This window comes from Halichoeres trimaculatus, unplaced genomic scaffold (assembly GCF_033239565.1).
Source record: "Halichoeres trimaculatus isolate MK-OKI-2021-1 unplaced genomic scaffold, fHalTri1.1 fHalTri1_scaffold_7, whole genome shotgun sequence".
In the NCBI taxonomy this organism is placed as follows: domain Eukaryota; kingdom Metazoa; phylum Chordata; class Actinopteri; order Labriformes; family Labridae; genus Halichoeres; species Halichoeres trimaculatus.
In genome coordinates this window covers 17,152,872-17,169,055 of record NW_027437185.1, presented here as the reverse complement: position 1 = coordinate 17,169,055, position 16,184 = coordinate 17,152,872, and the positions used below count along the sequence as shown (strand labels likewise).

Below are 16,184 nucleotides of genomic sequence, written 5' to 3'. Positions count from 1 at the left end.
CCTGCTGCCCTTGTTGAGAACCACAAAAGCTGACATTACAATGTAAAAAAAAGAAAAAAAAAACGCAGAAAACAAAGACCTGATGTGGAGCTGCATTAAGAGGAGTGAAAGTGCCTTGCTGAACTAATTCAAAGCTAATCTTCACTCTTGTTCCATTCTCCAGATTTTTCAAAAGCCGGCTGATATTGCATGTTTTTGCCTTACCAATTATATCATGCCACTCAAGAGTAAAGGACAAAAAGGGAAAAAAAATAGATGACAGCAACCGCCTTGCTCTCCTCTCCTTTGAAATAGCTTAAATGATGCCCTTGTGGATCAGCCATTAGCAGCAATGCTTATCTTGGACAGACGCTGAGCAACAGCATCCCAAATATCTCTGCATAAATGGGCTTCAAGGGGGCACGAGTCCTCATCCCTGCCACATCAGAGAGAATAGGATAGTGGCAGAATGGAGAGAATGGTGTGAGAATCGCCCCCACTGTCAATTCACCAGTCTCCAGCCTGCATGAGCTGAGCTGAGGGCTTTGCTGGATGGGGATCCAGTCAGGCCTGTGCGATGGAATTAATGGTAATACCCAGGCAGGTGGAGCTCAGCTCTGCTCTCTGGCACAGCAACGATTGAGAGGGGGGTTGGTGGGTGTATGTGTGTGTCGCTTTCTTTATTTCTGCTTCTAGAGCTTGGATGCAAGCATTGTGTCTGTGTATGTGTGTGAGGTGTGTGTGTGTGTGTGTGTGTGTGGAAGTGGGTTCCATTGTGTATGCTTCAGTGATTTAATGGGTGTGGATGTACATGTCTAAGTATGTGCACACTCACACTGGATGGAAGCATTCCTCCTGATTAGAGCTAGAGTCTCTAAGTGCCAAATTGTACTCACACACACAAACACACACAAAATACACACGTATTTATTTTTCATCAGTGGGAGAGGGTTGAAGCAGCAGTGGCGCGAGACACACCAGAGTCAGAGTGGGGACGGCTGCCTCTCCCCTCCTCACACTGGGCACAGTACCTCTGCACCGCTGCCATGTTCCACCCAGGAGATTTAGCTCCTACACAGCCTCACTTCCTCTGTTTACATGCCCACCTTTATCTAACGACAGCAGGTAGGTGATTGAAAGCGTGCGCTTGCTTTTACAGTGCAATAACAGCCTGTGTAAAAAATTGAGACTTGATTGTGGGCCGATGTAAATCGTTGCAACTTGGCCCACACGCTTGTGTGGCTGGAGGGAGTGTTGCGTAGAATTTGAATGCACTTTGGAGGGAGCCAGGGGGTTGACTGTTGCTCAGATGGACAGGCGGACACACAAAGGGACAGATGGAAGCGACACAGAGATAGAAGAAGGATAAAAAATAGCCTTATAGTAAAGAAAACATCTTTTTTTATCCTTGCTACATGTTCTATTTTGCATATCTCCTCCCAGCTGAGTTTTTTTTACAAGCTTTTCCACTGTTTTTTTTTTATTGTGAACTAAAATATTAGTTTTTAATTACATATGTTACTTACATTTCTTTGGGAATATGAGAACCCTTTTTATAATCCAATGAAAGTCATTTAAAATAGAATTTAAGAGCCTGTCTGGAGGGTTACAGCAGGCAGAAGGGCAGCTCAAATGTGGAGAAGGGAGGGGGGAATTATCCCAGGATAGTCAGAGTGCCAACTGAGACAGCATGGTAATGTTGAGATGAACAGACTGAAAGATGGAGGGGGTTACACTGGGTAAAAAAAAAAAAAAAAAGAAAGAAAAAAGGAAAGACAGCAGCTCTCTGGGCTGAATGAGAATATGTGGATGAGAGTTGCATCAGCTGAGGAGTGACAGAGTGGAAGTTGTGCTTGTGTTTTCACTCTGCCTGCCCTTGAACTTGATTTTCATTGCTAATGCAGCCTGTATATCTGCTGAAGATCACTATTACCAGCAATAATAGCACAGCCACTTGTGAGAGCAGCAGTATGTAAGACAGCTTACAAGGACTGTGCTGTTTTTGCAGTGCACTCAGCCATCCCTGGCTGAGGAGAGGAGTCTTTTTATCACTGAGGTAACATGGGAGAATTACACAGAAACAAACGGGTGTCCCTGAACACTGGTTTCATATGTCGGGCCATGACACATCATAACAGACACAGTCACCAGAACAATGAGAATCTTCTGGATCATACTTAGGGATTGATGGCTGCCTCTGTCACACATGCATTAGTTACAGTGCTGTGGCAGAGATTCTGCTGGGACCGTATTGTGCTGCTACGGTGATGCTCTGTAAATAGCATTAGTCGCGCTCAGTAAAGAATAGACTTGTCACATTTTCAGTGAGGCTAGTCTTTCACAACAGCTTGGAGACCAAGCCACTGTGTGCGCACGCAAAGACCTGCCAGACAAAGGGATCGGCACTTGACAGCAATTTTGAACGGACTTAGGGCTACATGTGGGTTTGCTTGAGGGGAGACAAACATACACATGCATGCAAAGTCAAGCAAGGAAACTGAAGGCAATTTGGCTTCAGATGCAACAGTTCGCCCTGGGCTTGAATGAAGGAACACTTGTGTGTGTCAAAGTGGTGCCATGGCAACGCTTCCTATTCTGTGATCAAGGCCAGCATGAGGATTCTGTCTGAGAGAGGAGCCCACTGGCAAAGAGGAAAGAGATTCACTACAAACCCTTAAACATCTGGACGGAGCCCTTACGAGTGGGCTTCAGCTGGGATTAATATCCGGCACAGGACCCACAGCAAAGCAGTCCCAAAACTCAAGACTAATGGTTCAAAGAAGGCGGCAACACGGGGCGATATTTCTGCCAAGTGAAAGGGCGAAATGCCCGAAACATTCACTAAGGTCTTAATCAGGCAGACACTTGTGTGCCTGTGTATAAAAAACAGTGCAGAAATTCATTCTGTGAATAAAAAATCAAAAGCTGTTTAAGTCAAGGGCTTTACCTTGATACCCAGCATCATGCTTGCATCACCTTCCTGACTGTTGCAAAAGGAAGACAAGGGCGGGGCTATATCAAGGGTTTGATTTAGATTCAGAGACTTAAGCCGTTTCTGTTGCAGCACAAGAATCGTCTCTCATTCTAATCTCGGCAGAGATCCACCCTGAGCCAGGAATATCCCAAGATAAATATGGAAAGTGAACAATGCGATTGCTGAGCAGCAACTTCCCATTTTCTACACCTCTCGCCTCTAATCCTCTCCAGCAGCACTCCTGAACTGCCGCTCCTCATCTAAATCTGCTGGCAGGCCGGGTGAACAGGCTGATATTACACCGCTGCTTCACTTTCCCTCTGCCATTATCACCACACATACAGCTGCTGGCCACACCTCCACCACTCACTCTGCCTTTTCAGTCACAGTTAGTCCAGTTACCATGAGCGATTAAAATAAGTCCACTCGTTCTGGTTATCTCCACAGCTACTCATTCCCATCTGACTCTGAAGCTTAACACTCCTCTTATCAGCTGAATTTAGACGCTCAGGACCTGGCTCACACTACCCCTCTCTTGCTCTCTGTCTCACACACACACACACACACACACACACACACACACACACACACACACACACACACACACACACACACACACACACACACACACACACACACACACACACACACACACACACACACACACACACACTTGATCACAGACATTACTCTACAGGCTGTAATGTGACAGGGGTGCATGATGATTGCATTTGTGATTAAAAAAAAAAAGAAAGAAAGAAAAGAAAAAAAGGAAAAAAAAAACAAAACAAAACATAAATTTTTAGAAAACTGACATTTTCAGAAAAAAAAAAAAAAAAAAAACATGCATCATCTTTGTTCACCATGGAAAATACCTTCGTCTTCATCACCGTCGTTTTCCGATAAATCCTCACCCTGTTTTTTTGCATGGGCCCCTGTTGTTGAAGCAGGGAGAGACATAGAGAGGCACAGGGACATTCAAAATAACACATTTGGTAACACACAGATGGGAAAGAAGCAATTCAATAACAAGCAGTTCTAAAGAGTGTGACAATGTTCATTGAATACACATCTTAATCAAACAGTTAGTCAAGGCCATTTCTGGTTAACAGTCACAGATTATACAATTAGAGAAAAACAAGCATTTTTAATAACACTGAAGAAAACAAAATACAAAAAAAAATCAAAGCACACCTTGGAAAAGGTTGTTTTTTTTTTATCAGAAGTCTTTTGTGATAGCATGTTTGGAGAAGAGTCATACACACTGGCAGTTCAGAAAACAGCATTAAAAAAAAAAAAAATCCAACAGTATAATTTGGTGTAACAGTGCCCTAGTCTTAAAGGATTATCTTCAGTTTATCAACTCAAAACCTTTTCAAAAAGGCCTACAACATGTGACCTCCACTCCCATCTTTACCTGTTTTGCACAACATGTCAAGCATCTTTGAGTATTCAGAGCGCTGTGTGATCAATTAGTATCATTATAGAGCCTTCAATCTGGTTTGAAGTTTTGAATCTAATTGCAGAAATGACTCTTGAGCATAGATTTTACAACATACAAAACTTAACTCAAGCTTTCTGACGCTTTTATGATTTCGGCGTCTATTGTCAGAGACCAGGAGACCAATAAGCATTAATGTACTATGTGGTTACTGCTAAGATAGTCAATATAAAATGATGATGCTGAAAACCGTGGGGAGAACAGGGTTCACTGTACAAGCAGAAGCACGTGCAGGAACACTGGGTTGAATCTACCCTTGAGGTGGTGAGATCTGAATAAATCACAAGATAGCGTGTATCATGTAAACTCAGTGATGTGTGCACCCATTTTAGCTTGTTTCTTTTGCCCTAAACAATAAGCAATATGCTGTTGTCCTTGTGCTACATGTGATGAAGTAAAAATACCTGGCCCTCCAGGGTGCCTGCACACCATGTAACATTGTAATGTACAAGTTATCTCTTGACCTTCCACTCACACAGGGCTATCAGTGTTTGGCATCCTCGTATAATCACATCTTGTTGCCCACAGCAGCAGGGAAGCCGATGCAGATTCATAGTCAGGAGGTCAATCCATCCGTCAATTCATTTAACAGTCTATCATCTCCTAACAAGCAAAGAAATATGTTGTTTTTGGAGAATTTTGTAATTTTGGTGGTGAACTGACCTTTCATCAAGCACCACTGAATTCAGATTTGCTCCAGAGAAAAGCCTGATACTGAAAATCAAATGTTTGTAGTGACCTCTGCCTTTTTTCTTCATTTCAATCACCATAAGCATGAATACAAATTATTAACTGATTCCAAGGGCTGTTAGATAGATAGATAGATAGATAGATAGATAGATAGATAGATAGATAGATAGATAGATAGATAGATAGATAGATAGATAGATAGATAGATAGATAGATAGATAGATAGATAGATAGATAGATAGATAGAATACTTTATTAATCCCCAAAGGGAAACTCATGTAGTTTGGGCTCATCTTCGTTAAAAGTGTAATTCAACAAACTGTTGTGATTTCCAAAGATCTCTAGCTTGTCACACACTTTTAACACAAGGATGTGACATTTGCCTCATTACCATGAATAAAATGTCACTTTATTTTATGACATTAATTGTGTATGATGTGGAACCTAGATCTTTAAAATAAAACGAGCGTTCATTTCTAACAGAAGCCGTTTATTTAAAGATGCTGTGAGGAGGATCTGTTTTGATTGCACTCCCTTGCTACCTTGTGGCCTGGAGTCACCGCACACTGTTGTAAATTACTTTTAGCGAGGCCTGTGTTTGTTTTGGAATCAAATGGAGATTGGATTTTCTTTGTTCAAAACAACTTTTTACTGGATACGGCGCGCGGAGGTAAGGTATTTATCAGTACAGTTACAAAGCACTGGGGTTTGAAACGTGACATCAAGCAGATGTTGTAGCAGCAGGCTATATGTTAGCCCGGTGCGCTGACGTATCTGTAGGCTAACATGACAACAAGTAAACAGTTTGTAAGTAGTTAAGTAGCCGTTTATATTTAGCGCAGCTGACAGCTCGGTGCTCTGAGACATGTCCGTAATGTGTAACGTTAGTAAATACAGGTTACCTATGTCCTGCCAGTCATCTACCAAGCAGAGCTAACGTAACCTCACTCTTCATTTTATTGATAGACTCTCAAGTTTGAACAGACCACTGCAGAATAACTGCTGTATGTGGGTTGGAATGAACATTATCACGAACAGTTTAGCCCCTGTGTTACAGAGTGATGCAGCCCGAGCTAAGGGCTAATTAGCCTTTAGCTCGGGCTGTATCACTCTCTCGTTTAGCTTTCTTCTGCTCTTCTGTCCTTTTTCTGTCTGACAGTTAGGCTCCAGCATCCACCATCACAACAAAATTAGTCATAGAAATCGTTTTTAGCAGAGAAAAACACAGATATCTGTGATTTATCTCTCCTCACTTCTGAACTTCGTCAGCCGGTGTGGTGTTGTCATAGTGACCTAGATGTGCTACAGATCAATCCGGTCCTGGACGACCCGAACTGGAAGCTAAGAAGTAGCAATTTAAAATAACCTGTAACCAGCAATATTGGCGCTGATAATCTCATTTTTAAGTGTGCGTTACGATTAAGCATATATCTAGAAGTGGGCCTTTTTCAAGATCCCTTTCAAACTCCTCACAGCCTCTTTAACAAGTGTGGCTCTTGTTTAAACTAACACATATGACATGTTCAACTGAAGCTCCTCAGAAAGCTTTGTTGGTGTCCAGTTTGAACCTGACCCCAGATAAACAATGAAATTCCTTGACATGATGCTACTCCAGTAGCTGGATCACTACAGTGTTTTAACGATTACAAAAGTTCAAAGTGCTCCATCTTTAACAAGAATTGGAGCTGATATTGTGATAGCTTAGATTCACACTACAACCAAAACACAACTATGATTAATTACCAAACAGAAGCACCTTACACCTTACTTTCCCCTAAGTCTCAGCACCATCAATGAGTCTTTAAAATATTATTTTTCCTATTCATGTCACAGAGTCAGTCATCCTAAAAAAGCCAGAGAAAGAGCTATACATGCGCAAAGCAGAGCCGGGAAGATAGAAGCATAACAAACCCCTCTGACTCAGGCACAAGTTAAACAGTTTCTATTTAAATGAATGCACCACTGTGTCTCCATACCTCATCCATTGTTAATTGATAGATTGAATATACTGCATAATGTAAGAGGCTGAGTGTTGTGACATTTACTGAGCACATTCCAGCTCTCAAAGCAGAGAAGCCTTTAGAGCTTGTTGGTTCATGTCTATGCTGTGACCTTGTTCAGTTCAACAACTACATTTAGACAGTGGTGGACAAAGTACACTACCTCATTATGGAAACCAAAGTGCAGGTACTCCAGGTCAAATATTAGGGAAATTTTTCAATATATTTTTTACTCAATTTAGAGTGCAAGAGTGCTTACCTTTAAAAACATCTATTTTGTCCCTTTTTTCAATAAAATCTCCAGGTACATTCTGCTACGCTATGATTATTCAGAATTCAATATTCACATACTTTCTCCAATTTTTGTAAGCTGTGTTGAAGTTTGTGTGCAGTAATCAGAGAAAACTTTAAAAAAGAATTGGAATCAAAAACAAACAAACAAAAAAGTGGGCTCAGTGGGAAAACTTTTTTTTTATCCTTCTCTTTCGAAACCCATTGTAACTACCACTAAATAAAATTACTGATCTGAGTAATATAAGCTATGAATTTTCTTTACATTCAACCATGGTGAAGCACACTGTACAGGTGTGGCAACACTCTTTAGACAAACCAAATTCAGAAATACAGGAGTACAGTCTATGGTCTGCAGTATTCTGTTTTCATTTTAAATGTAGAGTAAAACAACAAGTTCCTCCAAAAAGTAGGGCTCAATTAGAAACACACAAAAACTGTACTTAAGTACAATTGACAAGTAAATCTAAGTCACAGTTGATCCACTGGATTTTTTATATGACGAAAATGGAAAGTGGAGTTTAAATGAGCAGCTATGAGTCTGTAGCTTCAAGGAAGCATTCACACTCACAACTACAACAAGTTTAACCTTCTTGTAACCTTATTCATACCTTATGTCACCTCCCTGGTACAAGTTTCTGGAAAAATCTCTGAGTATTAGTAAAGAAAAAGGTACAGGCTTATAATGCTTTGTGAAGCATCAGAAAGGATACGATGAATCAACCTTCCTTACGAGTTGCTGGCTAATGTAATGAAATGGATAAGTCATTAAACAAGTCTCAAACATACATCCTTAAACCAAATTAAGCCAAAACAGTGTGGAAATCTATCATGTGGCCTTTGGGGTGGTTAAATTGGTCTTTTGCTGCATTTCTACCTCTACTTAAAAACTATCCTTCATAAAGCACCTGAGGCAGCGTTATTTCCAAAGCCCTCTGCATTTGCACGACCAAAACTGTAATCTCATTTAGCTGAATGTTACTGTTGAATGTCTGCGTGTTCCAACATCTGTCTAGAAAAGGATTTGCTTTCATGCCTTTATTTTCCACACAAGTCACCAAGCAACAAAAATGAAGGGTCACTTAAACACTGATGTTGTGTTTGAAGGGGGGGGGGTGCCTCTGGGGGTGACTATGCGTAAACAAAACATTGAAACTTGAACAAAGACACAACTCAAAAATGAGTTCTTTGACTTTCAAATCATATTGAATCTGAATATATTCTTTCTTTTTCACTCTGAAGTCCTTTAGCAGCCGGACCAGTAACGACCAGATGTACAGTTAACATGCTGACCTTGAAACGTCTAACAGTTGCTAATTGTAGCCTGTGTTAGCAAGCCACAGAAACTCAGTTTTTTTTGCACAGCTAGCAGTCTGATTGACTCTACCTAGTTTTGATCTTTTTGCTTCTTTCAGCACAGAAGCTATGAAACGCAGGGTTGTAAAGCCTTGGTACAAGGCCATGAATCTCTACTAGATGAATTGTTTTTAAAAAAAGAGGCTAGGGAATGAAAAAAGTATCACTGTTTATTACTTCACTACTTAACTGAAGTGTTGACTACTAAGATTTGAGCTGTAATGTCTGTGTGAGGCACCTGCTTTTAGCTTTGTGGCACCAACTTCTATTGAAAAAGACTGTTTTTCTTTTTTTTTTGTTCTTTGTTACTGAAAGTCTTAACGTATCTTTAGAGTTTGTCAGGTTGAGCACTTTAAAGCTAAGTCAATTTGATAGCAGCAGCAGCAGCAGCATTTCTCAGTCAGGAGCATCTACCCTGTGTAGGAAGTAACTGTCATTAAAACATTAGATGTCACGTCTCTCTAATGCAGGCTTCTGGGGAAGCTACAAAGATGTTAAGCAGAATAAAAGCAAGAACCCAAACAAAGGGGTTTCATCTGTTTCCTCTGCCTTCTCCATGGCTTGTTAACGTTAACGGTTATTTTAGCGCTCACTGTGCGGGTGACATGGTAAAACAGTGAGGTTATTGAGTGATAATGCTTCAGACAGGCATAGATTGGATGGCAGGTGTCAACAGGGAGGCTCTGTCACTTTGAATTGTGTTGTCTTTGAGCCTGTGTGTCAAATGCTGGATCTATAACAGGAGCTGCAAACATGTGACATCTGCAGTGACTCAGCAAGAGAGCCTATATTTGACCTTGGATCTTTTAAAGTGATGCCGCAGAGCAAGAGGGTGAAATTATGATGGAACTACAAAGAATTAATGAGTCTCTGTGCATGGTCGGCCTCTGGGAGCCGACATTTGCATTGCTTCAAAACAGACGGCATCAAGAATAACAGCTTTTATTCATGTTCTTTGACAAGCAGAATAGAAACCTGTCGCATTTATCAAATCAGGTTCAAAGAAAACACATTTGATGGGCTCACTTGTTACACAAAGGGTATTGAAATTTAACATTTCAGGAGGATTGTGTTGCAAACAAAGGACGCTATGGTAGCTGACTGTAGATCTTGACAAGAATAGACTTCAGCACACGTATGTAACTCACACACATACGGATAGCGAGCGCAGCTATTCTCAGGCTCTAGAGACTTCTTGACTGAATCCAGAATTCACTCAATACAACGTGAAGGGCTAAATGTTAACTGCCTTTCCTTTGCAGGAAAAAAGGTTCGCTGACAATGGATGGGCCTTGGAGTTAAATATCAGAAAGGTCACAATGTGGAAAGGGACTTAGTGAAATGTGAAATGTTGCCGCCTTGACAATTTGGAGCAGTTATATTCAGTCTCTAATCCTCAGGTGGCCATTTTTCTCTTTCAGAGAGCCAGGATCTGTCGCTCCTCCTGTCTGTCTGCTCTCCCTATCTCATCTTCTCTTTTTTCACTCTCTCTGTCTGTCTCCTCTTCTCTCAATCTGTCTCCCTGTGTAGAGGTTAAGGAACAGCTTGGGAGGGACACATAAGAGAGAATGATGGAGAATGCAGCTAAAAGGTTAAGGAAGCTGTAATCCTGCGGTAAAGGACAGCCAAAACTCACACTGTGCGTCAGCTGTTCCCTAAAATAAAAAAATAAAAAAAACTAAACAAATAAAAGGCAGCCAAGTTGTCCTTCTGCCTGTCTACAGTCTGATAACAGAAAGAGACGTGTTTACAGAGGCTGCAGGATTGTGGGTATGGTGACAAGCTAACACAGTGAGGTCTCCTACCTCTTCTCTTTATCCCAAACAAACCATTTGTTTCCAATAATGGGGGCAAAACGATAACCCGCATCCAAGAAAATGAAATCTCAGGGCTCCAGGCTAATTAATAATTGCTGTTAGGCCACAGTTGAACATGCACTGTTACTGATTTCAGAGAGATAAAGTAAAGCAGGTATGAAGTCTGCCACACTGATTCCGAGTGAAAATGATCCTGCATAATGTTTACACTGTTTATGAAGGAATGTATTTATAAGTGGTTGCCTTAATTTGTTTGTATGCATAGGAGCAAACAGACAGCACGATTAACATCCTGCTGTTGGTTTCCCACTGTTTCAACAGGAAATGTGGCAAAGCACCAACAAAGGCCGTGAAGAGAAGGGATGCACAGAACTGAACATGGATACAAACAATGCTCGAATAGAAAACATATTTTGAAAGAGTTGGATTTGAAAAGAAAAATTGAGAATGTTTTTCATCTTGATATAAGAAGCAGTTATTTTTCTAACAGTGTGTTAGCCGTTAAAGGAAAAGACTGCGTCAGCCAGATAATGTTCAGCATATGTTGCTTAAATTTATGGCAAACTCAGGCTTTATTCACACGGGGTTGGTATTGGCTTGGGACCTCTGATAATTTGCAATAATTGCAGTGGGGGCTGAGTTTTAAATCCTGTGTGGATCGACCATGTCTGTAACTTATTCAATCAAAATTTTCGGACAAATTTGGTACCATTTGTCAGGACATACAGAAGTCCTCCGATGATATTAATCTGGTTTGAATGAGTAACACAATGATTTGGGTCAGAAGTTTATTTTTAAAGAAAGTCTTAGCAATTTCCTGCACCATAAAGATGGAGACTGGACATTTTAAGACATGGTTTTGACCGGACAAATTCAGCTGGGTTATCTATATATATTCAGTTTACTTGATATCACACTATAGGCTATTAAACCAAATAAAATACACAGAGAATTGCTTCACTAGCTAACTCTCTAACTCTAGGTCTGGTGCAGTATGATATTGACATGGGTTGGTAAATGTGGGTGACAGGGCGGTTAGATGGAGATTCAGATCAGATTGTTTTCTATATTGACAGGAATCTAGAATATTATTAGTTGCCAGGAAAAAAAAGCTCTCTTTAACACTTTGATAGCGACCTGTTCACAGTGAGTGCTTACTCAAATTGATCCAAAGATCCAGAAGTGTAAAAAAATTAATCAGAGGGAAGACTGGTTTTTCAGCATTCATTTGGGGACATTTTATATTGTTTTTAAAATGAGCAGTGTGATGACCTTTGTTGTGCTAACAGTGAGTTCACATTAAAGCAGTGATGCTTATTCACATATGAGGCACCATGTTGTACAGAATGTCAAACTGACTGAGCCTGATTCAAACTGCTATTTAGTGTGGTAGCTTACAAGCTTTATGTGACAAAAACTTATAAGCGTTCTATGGTATGTTCTCAAGTTTTAAATGCATTTTTTTTAGTGGATGTTTATTGGATGTTCTTTGTATAAATTCCCTGCAGGCTGTATGTTATGAAGTGTGATTCTTTCTGCCAGAGACAAGCTGGATCTCATGCAATGTCTCTCTGTTTCCGATCAGGACAGTCAGCCAAATTAAAGACTTTTGCTGAAGAGGAAGCCTCAACAAACCCTGACTTTAGGGGATAACGTACACCAAACAGAAGTTCCCAGGTAATACCTATCCAGTGAAAATAGTGCATATAGTAAGACTTTTTTTTTTAACTGCGCAAAATTTTTACTTGTGTGATGTAAAAGTCCCCTGACTCAAACATCATGAACCTAAATAGCTGAAGAGCATGTTGCAAGTGAAGTAAAACTACTGTTTTGTGTGAAACAGCCATGAAACATTAAAGCCTTTAAGGGTGAGGATTTTATAGTAATTCAGGTTTAAATACTTCCATTCTAAGCTAACACAAACACAGGAGACAACAAATAAATGATATTTCCTCTTTAACAGGGCATTAGGACTCCACAGGCTGTGTCCTCTCCTTTCAGATTGGGGTAAACAAAGAACAGAACAGTGATATTGAGCCTTGGATTGACTGGGGAAGCTGGACAGCACAGCAGCAGGAGGCCTCTGAATGGGAACTTCCTGCTTGGGTTGTGTCTTGCATCTCAAGTCAGTGTGGCTGGATGTGCTGCTGTCTGATTGCAGCCTCCTCTCACTCGGGTCATCCACAGTCGCTGATAGACGATCATAAGCGATTATAGAAGAAATTTTCTGTGGGAAAAAAGTGGACATCTGCTCTGTTTTCAAAATCGCTCAAGCCAATATTTGTTCTTGTCTTCTTGGAAAGTTTTTGTGCTGTCTGCTTGGCGAACAGATTTCCTCGGCAGCACTCAGGGAGTAGCCCCTCCTTCCCCAAGGCAGGGTTGAGTCGGCCAACGAACGGGATTAGCATGGTGTGTTACTGTCTGCAAAGGCCCAGACGCAGTCTAACTAGGATTGGGGCTCTTTTGCAGTTTTTACAGCTCTCTAGCATCTGGAGGTCATCTGGTAAGAGGAAAATATGTCCAATGTTTCTGCTGGGGTAGTTAATCTACAGGTTTGGCAACCGATCGGGCTGTTCAGCACTGGCACCGGGCTGTGTAACACATGGCAGCCTGCTGCCTGTGAGGGCTGCATAAGAATGATAGTCGAGTGGTCCAAATCAAGCCAAAATGTATAACAGATTTCTGCACACTTATCTCAAATAGACTCATGATGAGGGATGAATTTAGGGAGTCAGGAAGGTTGATCTCAGAGCGCTTTCAGAACCTGTTTTATTCAGTGAGACCAGTATGAAGGACTCTGAGGACAAGCTTTACAAGCGAGCTACAAGCAGTGAAAGACATGCAGTAAAACCCTGTAGAAATGATGTGCATATTGTATACACAGGCAGCACGCAGCACACTGAGTGCAGCGTATCATCAAAGCTGCCTCGATGAAGATCCCATCAAAAGGATGTGATTTAACTGATCTCTTATAAAGATTGTCAATCAATTTAACAATGTAAACCTCTCTTAAAGATAAAGATTGACCTCATCAGGGTTTGTCCTCACAAAATTGACCCATCTCCAGCTAGTCTAGCACTCTGAGGTTGAATAGTGCTTTGCTGTGTCCCTGCACATCATTACCCCCCTCTTCACTTCATTCACTCTGACTCAGAGCAGAGAAAATGACTGAGAGTTAGAGCCAAGGCATCAGCCCCTGCATCTCCAACACTACTCTGTATGTGTGCTCCACAGAGAGACAGATCAGCCACAATGCTGATCTCACACATCTGACCACCTCCACGGGACCTCACTCATAGGACATATTGGACATAGACATAAAAAGGACTGGATTTAAATAACAGTCTAGTCAGTGAAAATCTGACTAGACCACACAGAGAAAGACTATCTACATTCTGTCTGAGGCCGCTGGTTTCTTTTTGAAAGAGTCTTTTTTATTTGTCAGGGTAACGTGTGTGATTTAAAGGCTTTCCTCTAATAAAACAGCAGAAGACGAGTCTTGTCTCTGTAACAGCAAATTATGGGGTTTCTCGACACAATGCCAAGCAGGATCCATAGACAAAACTATAACCTTAAAGCTACAGTGAGAAGTTTCTGGCATGCTAAAAAAATAGACTGGAATTAATACCAATTGCTTTTATGACTCACAAAGGAAAACCAGACCATAAGCCATGAGAGTAAAACTTCAGTACAGTAAATTTTGGTCCTTGGACGTGGTACTGGGTAGGTGTCAGATAACACTGTTAATGGCAAACTACTGAGACAGCTTCTGTTAAGATTCTGTACACCAATGATTTCAACTGATTGATTATTAAAACCTTGACTCTTCCTAGATTTGTCTAATTTAAGATGAGGTAAAGAGGTGGAGTTGAGGCTTTTAGCTTTTGCAAATTACCCTCAGTGCTTAACTGTCAAGCGTCAGCCATGCCCTTACATAGATAAGACAAAATAAGATAAGACAAGGCTTCCTATCTTGTCTTGATGTTTGGTGTCTAAGATTTTACTAGCGTCAATGGGTCTAGACCTGTTGATGTTTTTGGAAAGTGTCTTGAAATAAGGTTTGCTTTGTTTTGTAGCTACAAAAATAAAGATTGATTCATTAATTGATTGATTCATTGATTGATTCATTGATTGAATGAATGAGTGCCGGACTGATGAGGGAAATTAAGTTGAAAAGAACCAGCAGAAAACTATCAAACTATTTACGTGGTATTGCTGGTATTACCCATTGACCATATAATCAATGCACACAGTTTCCTTGATGTCACCCGTCTGTTTCTGAAATGGATTTTTGAGGCTGTCACAGCCATTTTGCAAGAGACACAGGCTTCGAGTATCTACGTAGGACACCCATCAGTCACGTGAGCTGAACTGTGATTGGGTGAACTCTCAATCTTAGTAACCTATAAACTGCAGAATTAGAACAAAACTCAGCCCCCTTTACAGTGTGTGCTGATGGTGAATCTAGCAATTCAGACAGGAGATCTTTTCTTTTTTTAACCAGGCTGTAAACATGTTTATTTCTGCCATGAAAACAGCTTTTTTTTTGGCTTGGTGTGTATGTGGCGTCCGGTATTTCTGGAGCCAGCCTCAAGCGGACACTCCAGAAACAGGAGCTTTTAGCACTTCCGCATTGTCTGATATTTTTAGACCCGAGGTTGCTGCTTGGTATTATCATATAATCATTTTCAGTGTGATATCAACATTTCATTTCCTCTAAAGGCAGTTATTGTCAATACACGTTATTGTGACAGCTTGAGTCTGGTAATAAGCAGGATAATGAGCTGACCTTTTGCATGTTACATCACAACACCCAACACCTGGATGGATGTTACTTACTGGATGTTGGTGCTAAGTAAATGACTTTTACCCACAAATCCCTATGGTTAACTGTAATCTGTTTTCAACCATGGTTATCTCCTGCTGTACAGTGGAGTGTACCAATAGGCAAGGCTAGGCTAATAAAGCCCTCAATCATATGCTAAAACAAATGGAAAGAAGGCAGAGTAAGGAACAGTTATTTCTGCTGTACTTACTTCTATGTTAACCGTGAGGTGCTAGTGGGCAGAACAATGTTTATCAAAGCTGGAAAATTGCACTGAATACATGTTTTTCTCTACATGTAAATGACTGTGGCGCACAAAATAAAAGCCGTCATGCCTTCAGAAGTATGATCTTTTTTTTTCCCAAATGTTTCCTGTACAGGGCTTTTGTACATGAAACCAAAACTGCCTTGACTTAAACTCACACTCATGGTAGGATCATATCATGGTCAAAACCAATAAGAGACACAGCTCAGGCAGGTCTTTGGAGTTTACAATTCTCAGCTCTCTCTGATGCTCACATAAGACACACAGTTTGTGGAGAAAATCGATCACCCCCTTACTTTGATCATTGATCAGTGTTTACAGATACATGTTATCATCTAGCTCTGTGCTTTATATGCTGTAATGATGCAAGTCACACCAGAAATATTCTGTGAGTCGCAGAGTACAGAGTAAACTTTTGTTTTCTTCGTTGCATCACAATGTTTATATCTGTGTATAAAGTCAGCATGAGCGGTAGTTCCCCCTGTC

At 40.8% G+C, this 16,184-nt stretch overlaps 1 protein-coding gene across 3 annotated transcripts in view; it reads right to left on the bottom strand.

The window, feature by feature from the left end:
* The window catches only part of nlgn3a (neuroligin 3a), a 164,627-nt gene that overhangs the window by 111,132 nt on the left and 37,311 nt on the right, over positions 1 to 16,184 (bottom strand). For 2 of the 3 annotated variants that reach the window (XM_074674908.1, XM_074674909.1), the window contains exon 4: positions 3,829 to 3,888. The exons of the other annotated variant lie outside the window; for it this stretch is intronic. In XM_074674908.1, the coding sequence (XP_074531009.1) occupies positions 3,829 to 3,888 (60 nt within the window). The remainder of the gene's footprint in view (positions 1 to 3,828; positions 3,889 to 16,184) is intronic. 3 annotated transcript variants of the gene reach the window in all.